General features: G+C 40.4%; 2 protein-coding genes across 5 annotated transcripts in view; one reads left to right on the forward strand and one right to left on the reverse strand.

The window, feature by feature from the left end:
* LOC143209947 (uncharacterized) overlaps nt 1–17554 on the reverse strand; it is a 218773-nt gene that overhangs the window by 199219 nt on the left and 2000 nt on the right. For 3 of the 4 annotated variants that reach the window (XM_076426290.1, XM_076426288.1, XM_076426291.1), the window contains exon 2: nt 8478–10602. In XM_076426290.1, the coding sequence (XP_076282405.1) occupies nt 8478–8630 (153 nt within the window). In that variant the 5' untranslated portion in view covers nt 8631–10602. Of the gene's footprint in view, nt 1–8477; nt 10603–17554 lie in introns of those variants that run through there. The other variant, XM_076426293.1, reaches the window with a different exon arrangement.
* The window catches only part of LOC143209951 (uncharacterized), a 71807-nt gene that overhangs the window by 37754 nt on the left and 16499 nt on the right, over nt 1–17554 (forward strand). The window lies entirely within an intron of this gene.

Here is a 17554-nt window from a genome sequence, read left to right on the forward strand (position 1 = left end):
GGAAATGTTCTAAAGCCTATGCACAAATGTATACCCTGGCAACAACATATGTAGTTGGTGATTAACAGAAGCAAAATACGATGATATTAGGCTTATCTCAATGTAAAATTGAATCTTGCAGTGAAACCGTCACTACATATGCACCGTGAAAAGTTATTCGTGTTTACAAAAGTACAAAATTGTATAGTTTAAGATTTGCATTGCTGGGACTCCATTTCTCTTCAAAGTGACAACATCACCGGGGTAGTGAATGCATCCGAATTCCAGTTCGCGGAACAATATCAATGCACATAAAAGTTTGCATCTCGTATTCCTCCGAGTTCTATGTGTCCTATTCTTGTCACTATGCGCAGGACATGCTCGTCCAACACTTTATGCGCATACCGATGCACTGGTGAACACACAAACACAGGCACACCCCCACGCAAACGAATTCAACCACAGCCACAGCAGTAGAACGAAATTTTCCAAGACAACGCACGTATACAACGTGTACGAGGCGATATTAAATTTTCCTAGACTGATGATTGAGCATTATGCATATACAATGTGAGAATCAAAATTGAGTGTACATTACATTTACAGCATATTTCGCAAAAACCAAATTTGTAATGTTGCAGTACAGCTTGTCAAATCTAGCTGTGCGGTTGACCAAAACTTAGGAATGCGCAGAAAAAAACAAAGACCGCACTCGACGAGAGAAGGATGCAACATTTGAACGGTAAGGTACACACCTCGTCAAAAGTGCGTACTGTCCATTATTTCTTACAGCAGTAAATATATAAAACAACTGTGTTTATATGTTTGTGTGAATACACTTGTGTCACTTTACTTTTTAACTGCCGCTGCGCAGCGGGGTCATTTCCCCTTGCGGGGGACATTCAGCCGCACAGCTAGATTTGACAAGCTGTACATGGTATTTCCAGTGTCACAATCGTGTATAAACACACTTCTTGCTGAATTACGTTTCCAATATTTTGTAAACAAATGCCTATCTGAAGTAGGTTTGTTACGAACGCGTCAAAAGTGAATACGCGCAGCAAAAGTACAGTAAAAGCTCCTTCGTTGTCCAAAATCGTGGGCACGATCGTTGAGTCGCTCCGCACGGCGGCAACGATTGATGTCGCCTCGGGTATATCGGTGTGAACACCACAACATTGACTCGAGTGAATCGAATACTCAAACTTCTTAATTTCCATTATTCCTTTATGGGACTTTCACTAGCTTATTTCTGGCATTTCTCTGATTAAAATGACACCAAACACGATATAATTTCAACATTATTTAGTGGTTTATCGACGATGAAAGTTTCGAACGCAACGAAGAACAGCGTATGGGACATTCTTTGAACTGTGCCGGCGAGGACGGCGACACGCTTCGGTCACGCGATCCATATTTCATTCTGTCCTTCCCTATGTTCGGCTCTCTACTGAAGTCGCGATATCTAGACGCAGTCATAAATGAAAAACAGTGTCCGGGCACGATCGTTGTCCGCTCAAACCCCCGGCCTTTGGACAACGAAGGAGCTTTTACTGTATATCAAAAATATAATGTAAATAAAATCAGGTAGATGATGGAAAAACTTTATCATATAATAATTTTTTAAGAGATCAGTTAAGTTTTGACCCATGGTTTTCTTTGCACTTCTTATCCTTGTGGTGAGTAGAATAATACGCGAGAAGAAAAATGTGTTGACCTTTTGACCTCGTAATTAATTCTGCGGCAGCTTTCTTATATCAATTTTCATCAAACGCAACATAGAATTTCTTTACACCCTGTACACATTACAATTGTGTTAAAATTCACCTACACATTTTTGTCATAAATGCATACAATCTACAGTATCGTAATTACATTTCAATTGTACTTAGAACAGTATTAAACATTTACGTTTATTGTTAAATAAAGACTTTACCTCTGTAGAGACACTACAAGCTGATCAATTTGTCCCAAACCAGTTACAATTGCTAAAGTCCACTGCTCAGAAGTAAATGCATATTCCCAAACAGCTCAACCGTGCACCGCGATGTGCAATTCGATGCGAGTGTATTCGGTAACTTTACCAACTGTATGTATAGACGATGAGTGCGATTTCGGGTATATTGTGCAGTATTCGCTTCTAGCTACTGTAGGGGTCGTCGAATTCTATTCCCGCACTTACATAAGTGCCTGTAGTACTTTGATCTCTCTGGTACGCTAGTGATACTTCTCGCAAAATTGCTTTTTGTTACAGAAAATTGATCCACCGCATGCGAGAGTGTCAGTGCAGAATTCTATTCTATTCTGCCCAAAAAGCTCCACTTCGCTCCGTTTCTAAAACGTGTCTTTTAACCCTTTATGAACTAGAACTTTGACCAGTATACTTACTTTCCAAATGGTCGAATACAGAATGGTCTCACTTAAAGATGTTCTGGAGGTATATAAAAACGCAACAAAATTATTGAAAATTTAACAAGATATAATTCTTACTAAATTAATGCAATTACCAAAGCTTGGGTTCGATTCACTGCACACCGTTTAAGAATTATAGCAACTTAAAGTTTGCACATTTTAACACGTCTTCTTATGGAGAATTTATAAAATTCCACTTCAAACCCTATTTAAACCTTGAAAAGACGATACTAGAAATTCCAGTTGTTTTATATGTAATAAAAATAATGTAATTAATTATGTTCAAGATTTATTAGGATTCACTAAACAGTTATAGAGCAAAAAATTATAAACCGTTACAAAACGTCAAAGATTGGTCCAGCGGCCCCACCCACAATATTTATTGATATTATGTGGAAAACAATGGTTTTAGGTTAGTTTTAGGTTGAAAGATAACCCCCTAAAATATTAACTTGCTAACCCTTCGTATAAGGATGATATGAGGGTAAATACCCTTAACTGTATCATTATTTTTCTCGGTTGTTAATTAAGATATTCAGATAAAAAAAAAACCGAAAATACTCGAACTTACATCCTTCACATCATACATTTTTTTCACCATCGTGATCGAATTAATTATTAAGGGTAGAAAAAAATCATTTAATTTTTTAGGGGTGGGAATTGCAAGCAACCCTTCGAGTGACCACTTCCAAAAAATTCAAGAACAATGTTCTGTTGCTTATCTAACGTATAAAAAAGTTTCAAGATGGTCGGATTGATGGAACATAGTTAAATATTGAAAAACAAATAAAATTACGTCATTATAAAGGTATAATGTACAGTGCAGTGTTTCTCTTATCAGGATATTAAGTCCCTTCTTGGTAAATTATTTCTTTTTAAACGCGACGCATAACATTACATAAGTGGTATATAGTTTTATATGCGGTTATATTATACATACATATACAGGGTGTCTCAGACCACCCCTACCACCCATTTATAATCTAGAAAATATGTTATTTTCAAAAATTCAAAGTGTTTCTTTTATAAATCAGATGCGCTGTATCAAATGGTGATATTTCTAACTCCCGGTTTCGGCCGGAAATATGTGATTGAGACCGGAAGTTACATTTTTCAAATGGAACATGGTATTTTTATTACGGATGCAATTGTATTCAGATACAATTTTTGCCCATCACTTGCTTTAAGATGACCTGACGAGGTTCATATTGCGAATCGTGCGCATGCTTTATTCGGTCACGTTATGAAGTTCCTGTTTGGAACACATTAGCTACGCTACGGTCTCTTTGCCATGCGTGATTAAGCCCGAAATGACTTCGACAAACGATGTCTGCGTACATCAATAGAGTTTGCTTCGTTAATTAATTTCCAAGTTAATGTGTGCTCGCTAATCGCTGCTTAATCTTACTAAAAGCCTCGGCCATATGTAGCGAATTGTACATCATATGAGACCTCCCTTTGCATTATAAAGATTCCTTTATTATTAAATACCACAAATTACTACCTCCGCGTATTTAATTCAGTAATTTGTCCTTTTAATTGGAGACTTAATTGCAACGATTATAAATAAAAAGGTAAAGGTATGATCTTTTAAATACAAGCTGAGAAATTAAACGAGATATATTCTTTATTTATGCAAAAAGTGTCTGACAATGGCATGCACATTAAGGGAATCATAACAATTATTCGAATATTACAGGTTTCCTATTATTCTTCGGCAATTATATTTGCTTTCGTTTTCCAATGAAATGTTAGTTTCTATCTGAAAACCGTTTTCAATAGAAGAATTTTTAATTGTAAGACAAGTACTTATGTTAGAGGACATTCAATTACACGAGAGGATACTAATATAGACATTCACTTGTGTTGAAAATATTGTATGCCGTTGATATTATTAGAACAACAATGTATTTTTGCAAGTACCAATTGTGTTATACATTTTAGAAATTGGAAACCTACACGTGTTTACTTATATGTAAATGTGCTGCAAAAATTGTGTTATGGAATACTCTAGACCAGGCATGCACAGGTGGACGGTTTAGGAGCGGGAGCTCTGGACTCGGCTCATGAGCCAGGTCGAAGCCATGACCTAGCGCGGACATATGGAACGGGAACCACTACCTTCCGTCGGGCGCAACCGATCTGACAATGAGAGGCACAGCGCGAACATTTAGGTACCTCTCCCCCCCCCCCCCCCACCAGGCTACGTTGGCACTAGGCTCTTCCAGTAGCTGCCTGTTTTGACGTGCTCTAAGGATCCTTCCCACTTAGATTGTCTTTGACCGTCAATACGGGAAGTTATTCAAGTTTTGTTCAGATAAGCTATAGACAGGGTGTCCCAAAATTACTTGAACAGCCGGAAGTGGGAGGGAGTTTTAAGGTTTAACGATATTGGCATAAAATCACATCGGCGCGGCACGGCATGAAAACCTTCCACGCTGCTTGCAACGTGAATCGGAGTTGCATTTCTACTTACGGCAATATTTAACAAACAAACAAATTAACCCTCTCCGTTTTTTTGTCAAATATATTCGACATTACATGCATGCATTTTTTGGAGGTGAATAGTTCACGGTAAATTTGAATCCCAACAAAAACATTCTGTAAGCAGGAGCCAAGTTCGTTAGATTAGAAATACCTCTTGCAATATTGAAAAAAGCGTTTGTAAAAATTAGTTTAAAAGAACGCTATTTAATGTTTAAGGAGTTACATGGAGGGCTAAATTATTCAAACTTGGCCGTTACTTTTTAAACATTTAAACCATTGACCATAAAAGGTGTTAGGTAGCGGCCAATAGACAGTTGGCACGCCGCACAGTGGGCGAGAAACCGATCTTTTTGGACAAAAATCTGTCGACAACTCAGTTTTTCATCGATTCAATTGGAATTTTTTTAAAAATGTTCGTGAAGGACTATACTTTGATGACGTGCTGCGCGAAAATCGTTAACTGTCACGAGAAATCCATACCATAAATTTGCATGTCCCAGCTGAGTTGCCGACACTTCTTAACCCTAAACCAGGCGTGGACACGGGTGGAGCCCCTCAACCCCCTCTTCCCCCACCAAGCTTCCTTTCGCTGGCGCTTCTCGTGGCTCCGATGCACAAAAATTTTTTAAGATTGAAAATCTTGTAGGTTTCGTTCGGCTGAAAGTGCGACGTAGGTGTTACACAGATGTGTAACGGAAGTTGTATCTTGGGGTAGGGATAGGTAGTGGGGTGGGGGGGGGGCAGTTCTTAGGTGTTCTTCCAGTGAGGAGCGTGACGACGAGTGTCATTGAGCGGTGTAATGGATGAATATTGATAAATAGCGTTTATTTTTTTTATTTTTGCGTTTCGTAACTCAACGATGCTCGAACGTATCATCCTTGATTTTTTTAAATAATAAATAATTAAATAATAAATGAACGTGTGATTTTAATTGCAAACTAGAGGGTTGTTGTTGCTCGCTCGCTTGCGAATAGTGTCGTTTTTGGATAGGACTGCTCTTGCGAGAGGGTTAGTGCTACGCATGGCTAGTAAGTAGGGCCTACAGCTATTAATGTTTTCTATTTGGTGTGGTGACTCTCCAAGAGCCACACAAAGAACTTCCCGATTCGTTAGTTGCAGTATATTATGTCGGTCAAATTATTTGTCGACGATTTCACAATGTCGACGAAAACATAGCGTCGATCAAAACAGTGTCGGTGAAACGAGTTTTCGACGAACCCATGGTAACCCCTTTTATCTAGCGTTTTTGACTACTGAAAAACTCGATTTTTGTATTATCGAGAAATGAGAACGCGAATCTCGCACCCTTGCAATCCTGGAAACGAGTGTACCACCTTAAGCGTTTGAAACTGGGAGAACTCCCCCTTATATGCATTTATTATTCGAGTGTTGACAGTTTCAAGAAGAGAAGTAGTAAAAAGCATACATTTTGAAATATTACGATGGGTTTAAACAGTGATTGAAGAGCGATCTATTGGCTTTTAATCATCCGGAAATTGCACACGATCATTGAAGGGTCGACCAAAAATATGAACGGGCTAATCGAAGTTATATCAGGCTCGCTCGACACGGTAGGGTTCCGGGCTAATTGAAGTAGCGTGGTGCACGGCACGGGACGACACGCAACGCAACGCTGCGCTGCTCGCTGCTCGCTGCTAGCTTCTAGCTGTTAGCTGCTAGCTGCTAGTTGCTCGTTGGTCGGTGGTCGACGGTGTACGCCTCTGGCAAAACTTTTCCCACGGGGACGTTTAATACGAGAATGTTCGAAGGCAATTAGATGTAATTGGGAATCGGTAAATGGACCACGCGACGTCCTTATTTCCGAAAGAGCAGCTTATTTATTCACGGTGCTTGCACCAGAAGAAAGGCTGAACACCGACCGACACGAGACGCACGAAGGCGTACACAAAGAAACTTGATTTAATTAACTGGTCCTCAAATTCGATTATTGCAATATTCCACCGAATAAATCGTCCGCGAACGTTTACTTTTAAAGCATCCGAAGTTTTACGAAAGTTCACGGTTTAGAAACTGTTTTGCTGATTGACGTACACTCGCATAATCAGCTCAAAACATTCTAAATACACAGCCTACTCTAGTACTAGCCGTGCTGAAGGTACAAATGGCACCACCGCGAGACACTGGCGCACCCAAAGAAAAAAAAGGGAATGGAACACTGGAAAATTGGTCAAACTGTAGAACAGCTGCTTCTCATTCAATTCATTCAATTCATGTAGATTGGCAGTGGAGCGTTATTCTATGGGCAACTTGGGCAAACGCCCGCGGCCTCAAAGCAAAAGGGGACCCCGAACACAAACCAAGATCCAAGATCCAAATTCTACGTTTTCCCCCGAAGGGCAGGGCCGAATTAAGCGTAATAGCAGAAGTAGCAAATGCTGGGGACCCGCGTTTGGAGCAGAAAATATTTAACTTGCCCTGGCCACCGTTAATAGATATTTTTGTTAAAAAAAGAAGGTCATTCATTGTGTTTTATTTTATTATTATACACAAAACCTACGGCCTTCTGATAACATTTGCTACAGGCCCCGCGCTAGCTTAATCAGACCCTGTCGGGGCCCCAATGCGCTATTGTACATTGGCAAGATCTTAATATACCTAACTCAACCCACCCTACCAGCATTGTATATTTTGTATTTTAATATAATTTTCTATGAAAAAAAGCTAATTATATAAATGCAAAGGTCATTTCAAGTAGCATTTATATAAATGCGATAAAAGATAATGAAAATGTGTTACATGCTATCTCTTTGTTTTTGTTAATATAATGATGTACGTGCATTGTTCGAGATCTGTTTTAATGGTTAATTATATTTAAGGCATCGCAGTGCACATATGTATGTACAGTAGCGGACAAAAGTTTAAGACCGCTCTAAAGAAGACGATAACTTTTTTAATATTGTACTATACGATTTGAACTTTTTTGAGAAGCTAGAGCAATTAGTTTACTAAAGGATGTGAAAAGAAATTTTTTCAAAAACTGCAATTGATCGGAATTGTTGAAAAAATACTAAAAGTTGAATTTTTAACTTTTTTATGTGGGCCTATATTGAAAATTTAAAAAATACGGTTTGTAGATCTGTGTCAATTAAACATATTCTGAAAATTTCGTAAAAATCGGTCGACGTTGCAATGAGCTACAAACGTTTAAAAATCGTAAAAATTGCAGATTTTCACGATTTATTACCGAAAATCAATTGCAGTTTTCGAAAAAATGTCTTTTCACATCCTTTAGTAAGCTAATTGCTCTAGCTTCCCAAAAAAGTTCAAATCGTATAGTACAACATTAAAAAAGTTATCGTCTTCTTTAGAGCGGTCTTAAACTTCTGTCCGCTACTGTATATGCAAGAATTTTATTTCCGAAAGAATGGTTTGTTATTGATTAATCGAAGAAATACGGCTCTTATGGCTTGTGTACGCTGAATTTAGCGAGTAACTGTAACTACTGTAATTTGTAACTATTTGTAAGTAATTTGTAACTACTGTAGAACTACTGAGTACTTCGGATAAAAGATTACGATCCGAATCATATTCTAACCATGAGAAACATAGAATGTAGAATTAGTATGTAAACTACTCACCTTGAAGCCAGTAAGGAACGACACGTGATCAGGGGGGATCCTGGACGAGGACGCCTGGTTAGTGGCCCCGTAGCTCAATTGATGCTGATAGTTGGAAAGGATCTTTTTGTGAGCAGTGGCCTGAGCTCTATAAGCCGACACTGATAACTTCATTTCTTTGTATTCCCGATAAAGGGTCCGATTCTCCCGATGCTCCTGCCCGGGCACATTCTCGCTCCTTCGTGGTAATCTTAAGCCTTCTTAAACATCATCACGCAGTTCGAACTACCGCGATGAAAATCTCTTGAAAAGGGATAAAAGGAGAGCCAGGGATACCACAAATTGCATTCGCCAAGTTATCCCACCTTTTTGCACCACGTCCAGCTTTCGACTCTAATCAATCTCTCTTCTACCTCCGTCCGCACTACATTTATTTTCGCCTCGCGCGGATGTTCTCTCAGTTCGTTCCATAATTTCTATTCCTTTCGCAGCTCCCAGTTTCGTTCCCGTCGCAATAATTTTCGCTCTGCTTGCTCCTAGCACGCAGTAAGCAGTTATCGGGCTTGTTCCGCGTTCTAAATTGTGTTACCGCACTTTCTTAGGATTTGAAGTAACTCTCGTGGTCAGTTCGCGCGCAGATCAAACGTTCTTCTCAAAACACGGTGGAATCTTTGCAGCTCTCTTCCATCAAACGCTCCGTACTCGATAATCATGGCACTCGTACACGATGATGGTTCGATGATGCTTCGGCGACAAGAAAGGAAAGGAGAAAAAGAATGACTTGTTTCTCTCTCGTTCTTATCCGTACATAATTTCTCTCTTGTTCTGTTACACGGTTTGTTCCCGAATTTTGCGAAATTGTTTTGCAACGGCTTCAGAGATTCATGCTGTTAAACTCTCGGGAAAATTCAACTTGTAACCGCATTGCCGAGCTAACGGAGACACTCTCGATAAACATCGTGATGCCAATTCTTCTTCTGCTGATAAGGTTTCATTCGCACAACCGTGAACACGATGTTCCGTCGACATGGAATACACACACAGTGGATTCTTCACAGTTGGAATCTCTCCGAATTGGTTGCAGCACAACGTAACAATAATCTCTCATCGACAACAATGTTTTCTAAACTCTTCCATCTGTTAACTTGCGATCACGTATATATTTCTAGTATTCATCATTTATTGTATAATAAAATAATAATAATAATAATGTCATAGGTTAAAGGCAGACATAGAAATTTCTCCAGCACGACCGATCTCATCCTGTCTTTTCCTCGTCATCTGTTTACGTGGAGCCCCATCTTTAAGAAGGAACTAGGGCAGCTTTCTAACGTAATTGCAATTCTGTTATTCCGGTCGGATTGAACAACTGTAATTGCTGAATCACTTGTTTCTCTAATATCCCTGTCTGGCTGCGTCTTTTTATTCCGAGACCAGTAAAACCGCCAGGCCACGTGCCATCGCTCATTAAAAGTCGACCGCGTAGAGCATCGTGAAAGAAGAGCTTCTTCTTAACCGTGAAACCCTGATAAGGATATCCCCCGGACTCATTTAGATGACTTCCACGTACTTCGCTGTTTCTTTCTCCTGCCTCGCTCCTTGTGCCCGACTCTACACCAGTCAACAAGATATTAAAATGTGAAATGACTGGGCCGTAATGTTCGCCGTTTCCTCGAACAACCATTGGACACTTAAAGATGAATCTCCGTTTCGGTACGTTTCACTGTTTCTCCTCCGGTTCCTCGATTGTTTTGTCTGATCATCAACGCCTCCGAATTTTCCCATTGATCCGATGCTTCCGACACACGCTCACTTTTCGTATACAATTTCTCTGCAATAGACTATTTATCGACATTCATCATCCGATAAATATCTGCCGCGATGAACTTAAATCACCGTCGATCAGTCCTCGAATTTTTCAACACTTAACATCAAAGTTCAACACTTCAACCGCCATCGGTGACCACAACACGAACAATAAAGATTCACTGTATCGGTTTCTGTGTTCCTTACAGAACGAAATGTAACCTTCGAATGCACCGATATAAACTGATTGCGAGCACACTTGTTTCAATGAAATGTAACGCGCAGAGATCGGTCGTTCGTTAAACAAATAATTGGTTCTCGAGATCCGATAAATCAGCTCCTGAAAGTTTGGCGAATGAGGAGGAAAGATTCCGGAAGTGAACGAGTTTCGCGTTTCATTCCCGAACTTGCGACCGTGTCGATCCGAAATATCGAAGCTAAGTTCCCGAGCGATGCTTTAAGCTTCAACATTGCTACCTATTCCAATCTCTCGTGTAATCAACGAATCAACGACGAGTTACCTAGTTTCCATATCCGACAGACAGATGGACAGACAGACAGATAGATATGTAGATAGATAGATAGATAGACAGCAATTTTACTGAGCGAGTTTGATCACAGAAGCATGTGGTCGGTCAAAGCACTGACGAATTACGCTGTTCTCTAGCCTAGCGGAATTAGTTACCCCTTGGCGCATCGAAACCGGTAGCCCCAAGTATACGCGTGCGTCAACACCAGCCCCCTGAATGCCGACGACTAATCACCAGCATTTTTCCATTCGGTGAAAGTGAGCCCACGATATTGCGAAAAGGTAAACGTTACAAAAGCAGAAGTTCCAGCGTCCAGAACTCGGTGGAAACGTTAGTAGACCATCGAGTGGCGTCCGTAGCTCGGGCATAACTGGATTACCGCTACCAACGACACCGTGCATCGGAACATCGACTAACCACCACGAGGTCCGGAGTGTCCGGTCTATATTCACCCTTCGCGCTATAACAGGATTAAATATTATCATAAACTGCGCGCACAACCAACCACGCAGAGCAAACGTGCCACCTACGCGAATTCTGTTCCTCGTGATTTTCTCTCGCGACTTTGTTCCTACATACGAGGGTACACTCCCAAAGAAAACGAAAGCACACGCGTGCTATCTTTAATTTCTCGTGTTAAGATTATGCTAGCGTGGAAACTCTGTGTAATGTGTGTAAAACGTACCTTCTGGGAATATGTAAACAGAACATAGATTGACTTTAGTTCAATGAGTTCTCCTAATTGGAAGGGAAACACATAATTCGACACATACAAAATGATAGCACACTGGAACTATATTTACATATTCTTCAGTGTTTCGTGAGCTTCTACGGAGTTACAGTATTCAATTTGTGTTTAGAGCTTTGTCGTATTGCTATTCTCATAATGGGTAATCTATGTTCGTAGTTTTTGAGTTATAAACGAAATACCAAAAACAGGTAACAAAAATCGTGGTTTTTTCCCCCTCCCCAAGTTAGCGGAACCTAATTTAGAGAAAGTTACACTTAACGCGCCCATAACGATCGAAAACTTGAAATTTTCAGTGAAGAAATGGATATCAAATGAATGGATAAATAGATCATTTTTACTGTTTAGTAAGCCAACTTATTCTAAGCTAATCTATCATCATTAGATTGCGGATTTTATGCATGTATGACGAATATGTGAAGTGCAAAACAGTTGTGAAGACAGAAACTGTAAAACACAATTGCATTACCCAAAAAGAGACACCGGAGATTAGTGGAAAAGGACAAAATAAGAACGAGGAGAGAATTGCTGAGTAAAGGATTCCTTTAATCGCTGACCTCCTGACACAATACGACTTCTTCTCATTGTGTGATCGACAACTAATATTTGAGCAACTTAATTTTATCGTGTATATTGAATTGTCGTAGCAAATTTGTTGTTTTCATAAAATGCTTTCCTTCGTCTAAAATTGATTAATACATATTAATATAAACTTTGTAATACCGGGTGAGTCACGTAACGTCGCCACCTCAAATATCTTTGTTGTTTTTAAGGATACGTCAAATGTCAACATATCATACATGGTCAAATTTGTCTTTCCATTACAAAAAAAAAACGACGGTGACTCCGAAATATCGGAAAATATGGCCTAGAGATAAAAAATATCTCCATCACAGTAATTACACTACTGAACTAAGCATTTTCTGCCTGGAACATTTTCTTGTATTATTACAAACAACAGAGATTCGATGTAGATTTGGTGCCTCACCCCGTATACAGGGTGGGGCATTTATCTTGGCCACCTGGAATATCTCGGAAACAAAATTCCCGTGAAAAGAATATTTCGAATAAAAAGTTTAAGTTAAGGAGGGACTGATGCAGCAGTCATATCCATTTTAAATTTTCATCATGTTTTCAAGGTCATTCCAAGGTCAACTTCATTTTTTTAAAGGGAATGAGGTATTTTTTGATACATAATTGTCACGTCGTCTAGCATTTCGTCACCGCCAGAAGGGTAAAAACGCTAGCGACACCGGGTATTTACAAGCCAGGAGGCCGGGGCCGCGTTCGGCCGCACGAAACGCGGTCCACTCGAAACAAAAATTGTTCGCAGGCTCGTCGTTCCTCGTGATTTTCGCTAATCTTCGGGCGCCAGGCACGAAAGGTGCCACGCTGAGAAATTCGCTACCACGTGCGATTCGAGCAACACTAATACGAGCCTGCGACAACCGAGATCGAGCCTGGATGCTCCGCGAACGGGCGCAGGGTACTACGCGGGACGGACACGAGGCGTTCCCTGCGGCAGGAAGGCTTCTCACGAAAGAATCACTCACGAGATTTTGGCTAACAATCATTTATTGCACGATTGATGACAGAATCGCGCTGCCGGTGGAAGCCGGCAGCGTTTTCGAGGTTAGCCTGCGCGTAACAATTACTTTGGCGACCGCTGTTTTTCGCACGCGCTCGAGTCCCTCAAGGACGTGCTATTCGCCGCGTCGAACCCGGCAGCAACGCGATGTTTGCGTCGTCGTACGCACTATGTACCCGGATTCCGGTGCAATACGCGTTCTCTGAAGGACTGCTTTCGTCGGAATAAGCCACGAGATACGATACGAGCACGTGGCTGCGTCCCACCGTAGGACGAACGAGGTTAGCGTGAAAGATACGACGACGCGGGGATCCTCGCAAAAATGAAAATAGGCCTCACAAATTAATATTCCCCGCGCGAGTGCCGTTCGACGGATTCGTACCGTCCGCAAAAGGGTGCGTTTACACCAAGTTTCCCGCGGACGTTTGCCATAAATCCACGGTTCGTTTAGGTAAACTACTGATAGCTTCCCTTTAAAGGGAATAGAGACCAGTGATGCCATAATGAGCTCCAAACGGAGCTCCCGAACTCCCCTACATACCCCTTCCACTATTCCATTCCAGTGCCACGCACAGCGGGGCACAGCGGGCCCGTGAACCCACTCGAAATTTATGGCAAACATCCGCGGCCAGCGGCCCGCGGGAAACTCGGTATAAACGCACCCTTACGCTGCAACCGGCAGCATCGAAGCCACGTCTATCTTTCGGCGACGCGATCGCGGACATCTGACGCGGAAATCTGACAGAGGCTTGCCACGGGTAACAGGTTGCCGGCAGCTGTTCTACGGCGCTTCACTCTCCCTCAGTCCGGCAGCATTCTCGCAAAAGACTTTGATTTTTACGCAACATTTCAGGTCTTATCGTAACTAAAGCCAACGAAGCAGTGATCCTTTACGCAGTGGCTCGGTAACGCGGAAGCAGAGCGTCCCCCGCTTTCCTAAGTTTTGCCCCCGCGAAACGCTTTGGCCTTTCGCTCGCTAGATTTAGGCAGGACCGCGTCCTGCGCGACGGTCCTTGGCTTCCGGCAATTCGCGGCTTCTCCGGCAGCGTGCTCGGTGACCGGCCGCTTCCCTCGGAGACGATCGACGTAGGCCAATCCGATCGCGTTCCAAGCTTCTATCCGGACGAGGCCACGACAGGGCTGGTTAATGGTTAATGGTTTATTCTTTACTCCATATCATGGTACAGAGATGGCATTGTAGAGCCGAAGCACTATTTGCCCAATTCAAACCCGTCAATACATTTCAAGTAGTGTAAAACAGCTGCTTACATATGAGTGTGTACATTAAATTTGAAAAATATAATTATGCTTAGATATTATAAAATGTATTATACTATCACTTTTGTGTAGGCTAGTAAACCGTTATATTGCTTTGTCAATTTGGATTAGAAAGACCGCTATCGATCTCAGAATGGAGTCGTCTTTTTTACATAGAATCTTGATAATATCTCCCTCCAGTTGTATGTCTTTCCTGCCGAAGGCCCTTAGGAGTTTTTCGCTTTTGTCATCGTATAGTGGGCAGTTCCAAATAATGTGGTCGATGTCTTCGCTTTCATATCCACAGTCACATTGCGAATAGGCAATGTAATTTTTTCTGTAAAGAGAAGCTGATAGATTGTAATGATTTGCTCTGATTCTGCTCAACATGTTAATGGAGCGCCTTCCAATATTTTTGGTTGCTTCGAACCAAGGTTTTCTTTTGCCGATGTGACGATAGGCCTGAGTTGATGTTTCTTTCGGTACCGGATGCCCTCGTCGGCAGGTACGCTGGAGCCAATAGCGTCCCCCAGTATTTGTCGGCGCGAACAGTGTACCGGGTTCCCTCCTAGAACCCGACTGTTGTTCTGCAAAATCGCGACGCTCAAAATCATGAGTGCTCTGCCCATGGATCTCGCTCGTGCCCAGGGAGAGCGCTCGCCATTGCCCATCTCGCGTTTATCTTGCCAGAGGGTGACCCGGTCTTCCGATTTTCGGATCGGAGGACGTCGGCAAAACTGCCACGTCACAACATAAATCGATGCAGCTCGACATTCGTTATAAAAAAGTACTAACCCATGTAGGTCGAAAAGTTAGTAGTTCAGGAGATATTTCATTTTAAATAATTCTAAAACACCATATGTCTACTAGTATAAGGTCTTTTATTTGAAATATTTCTTTCTCTGGAATTTAGTTTCCGAGATATTCCATGTGGCCAGGATAAATGCCCCACCCTGTATAATATCGATTTTGCTTTTCTGTCCGACTTTGGCCCAGACTGTCATACTACCCCACCCATTTTTCATCGTGTTTTCACAAGTCTTTTTTCTTAAGTTGTGATAATGAAATGTCCAACTTAAATTTCTTTTTGTTCATACACCAAACATGTTTTCATTTTGTTCTTCCAGTGAACATCTTCTTTTACAAATGTTACTTTTCCATCGTTTTCTCATTTAAAACCGTTGAATAAACTTACAGGTCTGAAGAACACAGCGAAAACTTCGGGCATTTGCAATGGCTTAATTTCGTTACTTTCTTTCTTAATTCAGCAAATAACTCTTTCACTTACTTACGAGAGACATTCCCCAAGTGTAACACGCCGATTTTAACATACATAACATTTTGACATAGTTTGTTGAAAAAGATTTCACATGTATTGTTTTTTAGCTGCTGACATTCATGTTAAGGGGTGAAAAAAGCCCTCAAAGTTCGGGATGAAAACCCTATTGCTGCTAATATCTCGGGAACTAGGAAACTTAACTAACTTAGTCAATTAACTAACGGCATCTAGCAGAATATTATATGTAGTTCCTAATGTTCAAAATGTTCTAAAAGTTGATGTTATCATTTAAGAAACAAGTCCAAACAGTGCTCACCCCTAAATGGTCGGAAATTGTGAGTTACTTTATTAGGAACAGTTATAGAATTGAACAATTTTTTCCATATCCAGTGAGAAATCGTGATATTTGCAATTTGTTTACGATAAGAATTAGTTATATTATGCAGAGCGCAGCTCGAGTTTATGGATTCCATGAACGAGTGTAAAGTTAGTGGTTAATAGTTTAAGAACATACTCGTATAATTCGATAACGAGCTGATCCTGGTAAGAAGTCGTGACCAAAGTTCTTTTCTGTCGCGTATAATGACCAATTTGAAATGATCGATAAACCGAATTACGCCGTGCTCTTGTTTGTACAAGGGCGTCACAGAAAGACTGGAAACGAGTTGAAAGTGGAGAGAGATAGCAATGTAGCCAACGTTTAATGGGCGACGCAGTTGACGAACGGGTTATGCTGTTCTCACTGCTGTTTCTCCCCGGTTTACGTGCATGACGTGTACTTAGGCATTTCAGTGTGTGCTCGTTAAACAGAGGCAGCGACATTGTCAACAGGAACGAATGTACTGAGTTCGCAAATAATTCTGAGCGTTACAGACATCAGGATTATGTTGTAAAATTACAGAAATTGGTCAATATACAATTAAATAGTTGATTTCTTTCGAAGAACATTCTTGCGAGTGTTGGTTTATTTGAATTATAAAGAAATTATAAGTGGTTTTGTTGACTCGGATTGGGGAGGTCAGGATAAAGATGATCGAAAAAGTACATCAGGATATTTGTTTCAGCTATTTGAACGATGCACAATATGTTGGTTGACTCGGCGACAAGGATCGGTAGCAACTTCATCGACCGAAGCAGAATACAGTGGCTCACGAAAGTATTCGAACGCCCTTTAAAACAGAATAACTTTTTTATAATTGTAACAAACGACCTGATTTTTTATAATCAACTAGAAGCACTGGTTTATGAAATGATATGCAAAACAGATTTTCCTAAAAATTATAATTTACAAAGTTACATGCAAAAATAAAAAAGTCATTTTTTAAACTTTTTTATTAGGGCCCTTAAAGAAAATTTAAAATATATATTTTGTAGATCTATATGTTAGTTATACACATGCTGAAAATTTCATTGAAATCGATTAACATACACACGAGCTACAAGCGGTTAAAAATGGTGAAAATCGTAGTTTCCCACGAATTTTGATCAGTTTCTGCTTAAAATCCACAGAATCGTACATCTTTCGATGCCTGTCGTTTTTTCCTGCGCCAATCGATTTCGATGAAATTTTTAACATGTGTATAAAGAACATAGGTCTAGAAAATATATATTTTACATTTTCATCAAGGGCCCAAATAAAAAAGTTTTAAAAAATGCCTTTTTTATTTTTGCATGCAACCTTGTAAATTGTAATTTTTCGAAAATCTTTTTTGCATATTTGTTCGTAAACTAATCCTTCTAATTGATTATAAAATAAAAAATCAGGTCATTTGGTACAATTCTAAAAAAGCTATTAGTTTTTAAAAGGTGTACGAATACTTTGTACACCCACTGTATGTCATTATAAGTTATGTCATACGAAGCATTAGCGTTTATTTATTAGTGTAACGT

Source organism: Lasioglossum baleicum, chromosome 6 (assembly GCF_051020765.1).
Source record: "Lasioglossum baleicum chromosome 6, iyLasBale1, whole genome shotgun sequence".
Taxonomy (NCBI): domain Eukaryota; kingdom Metazoa; phylum Arthropoda; class Insecta; order Hymenoptera; family Halictidae; genus Lasioglossum; species Lasioglossum baleicum.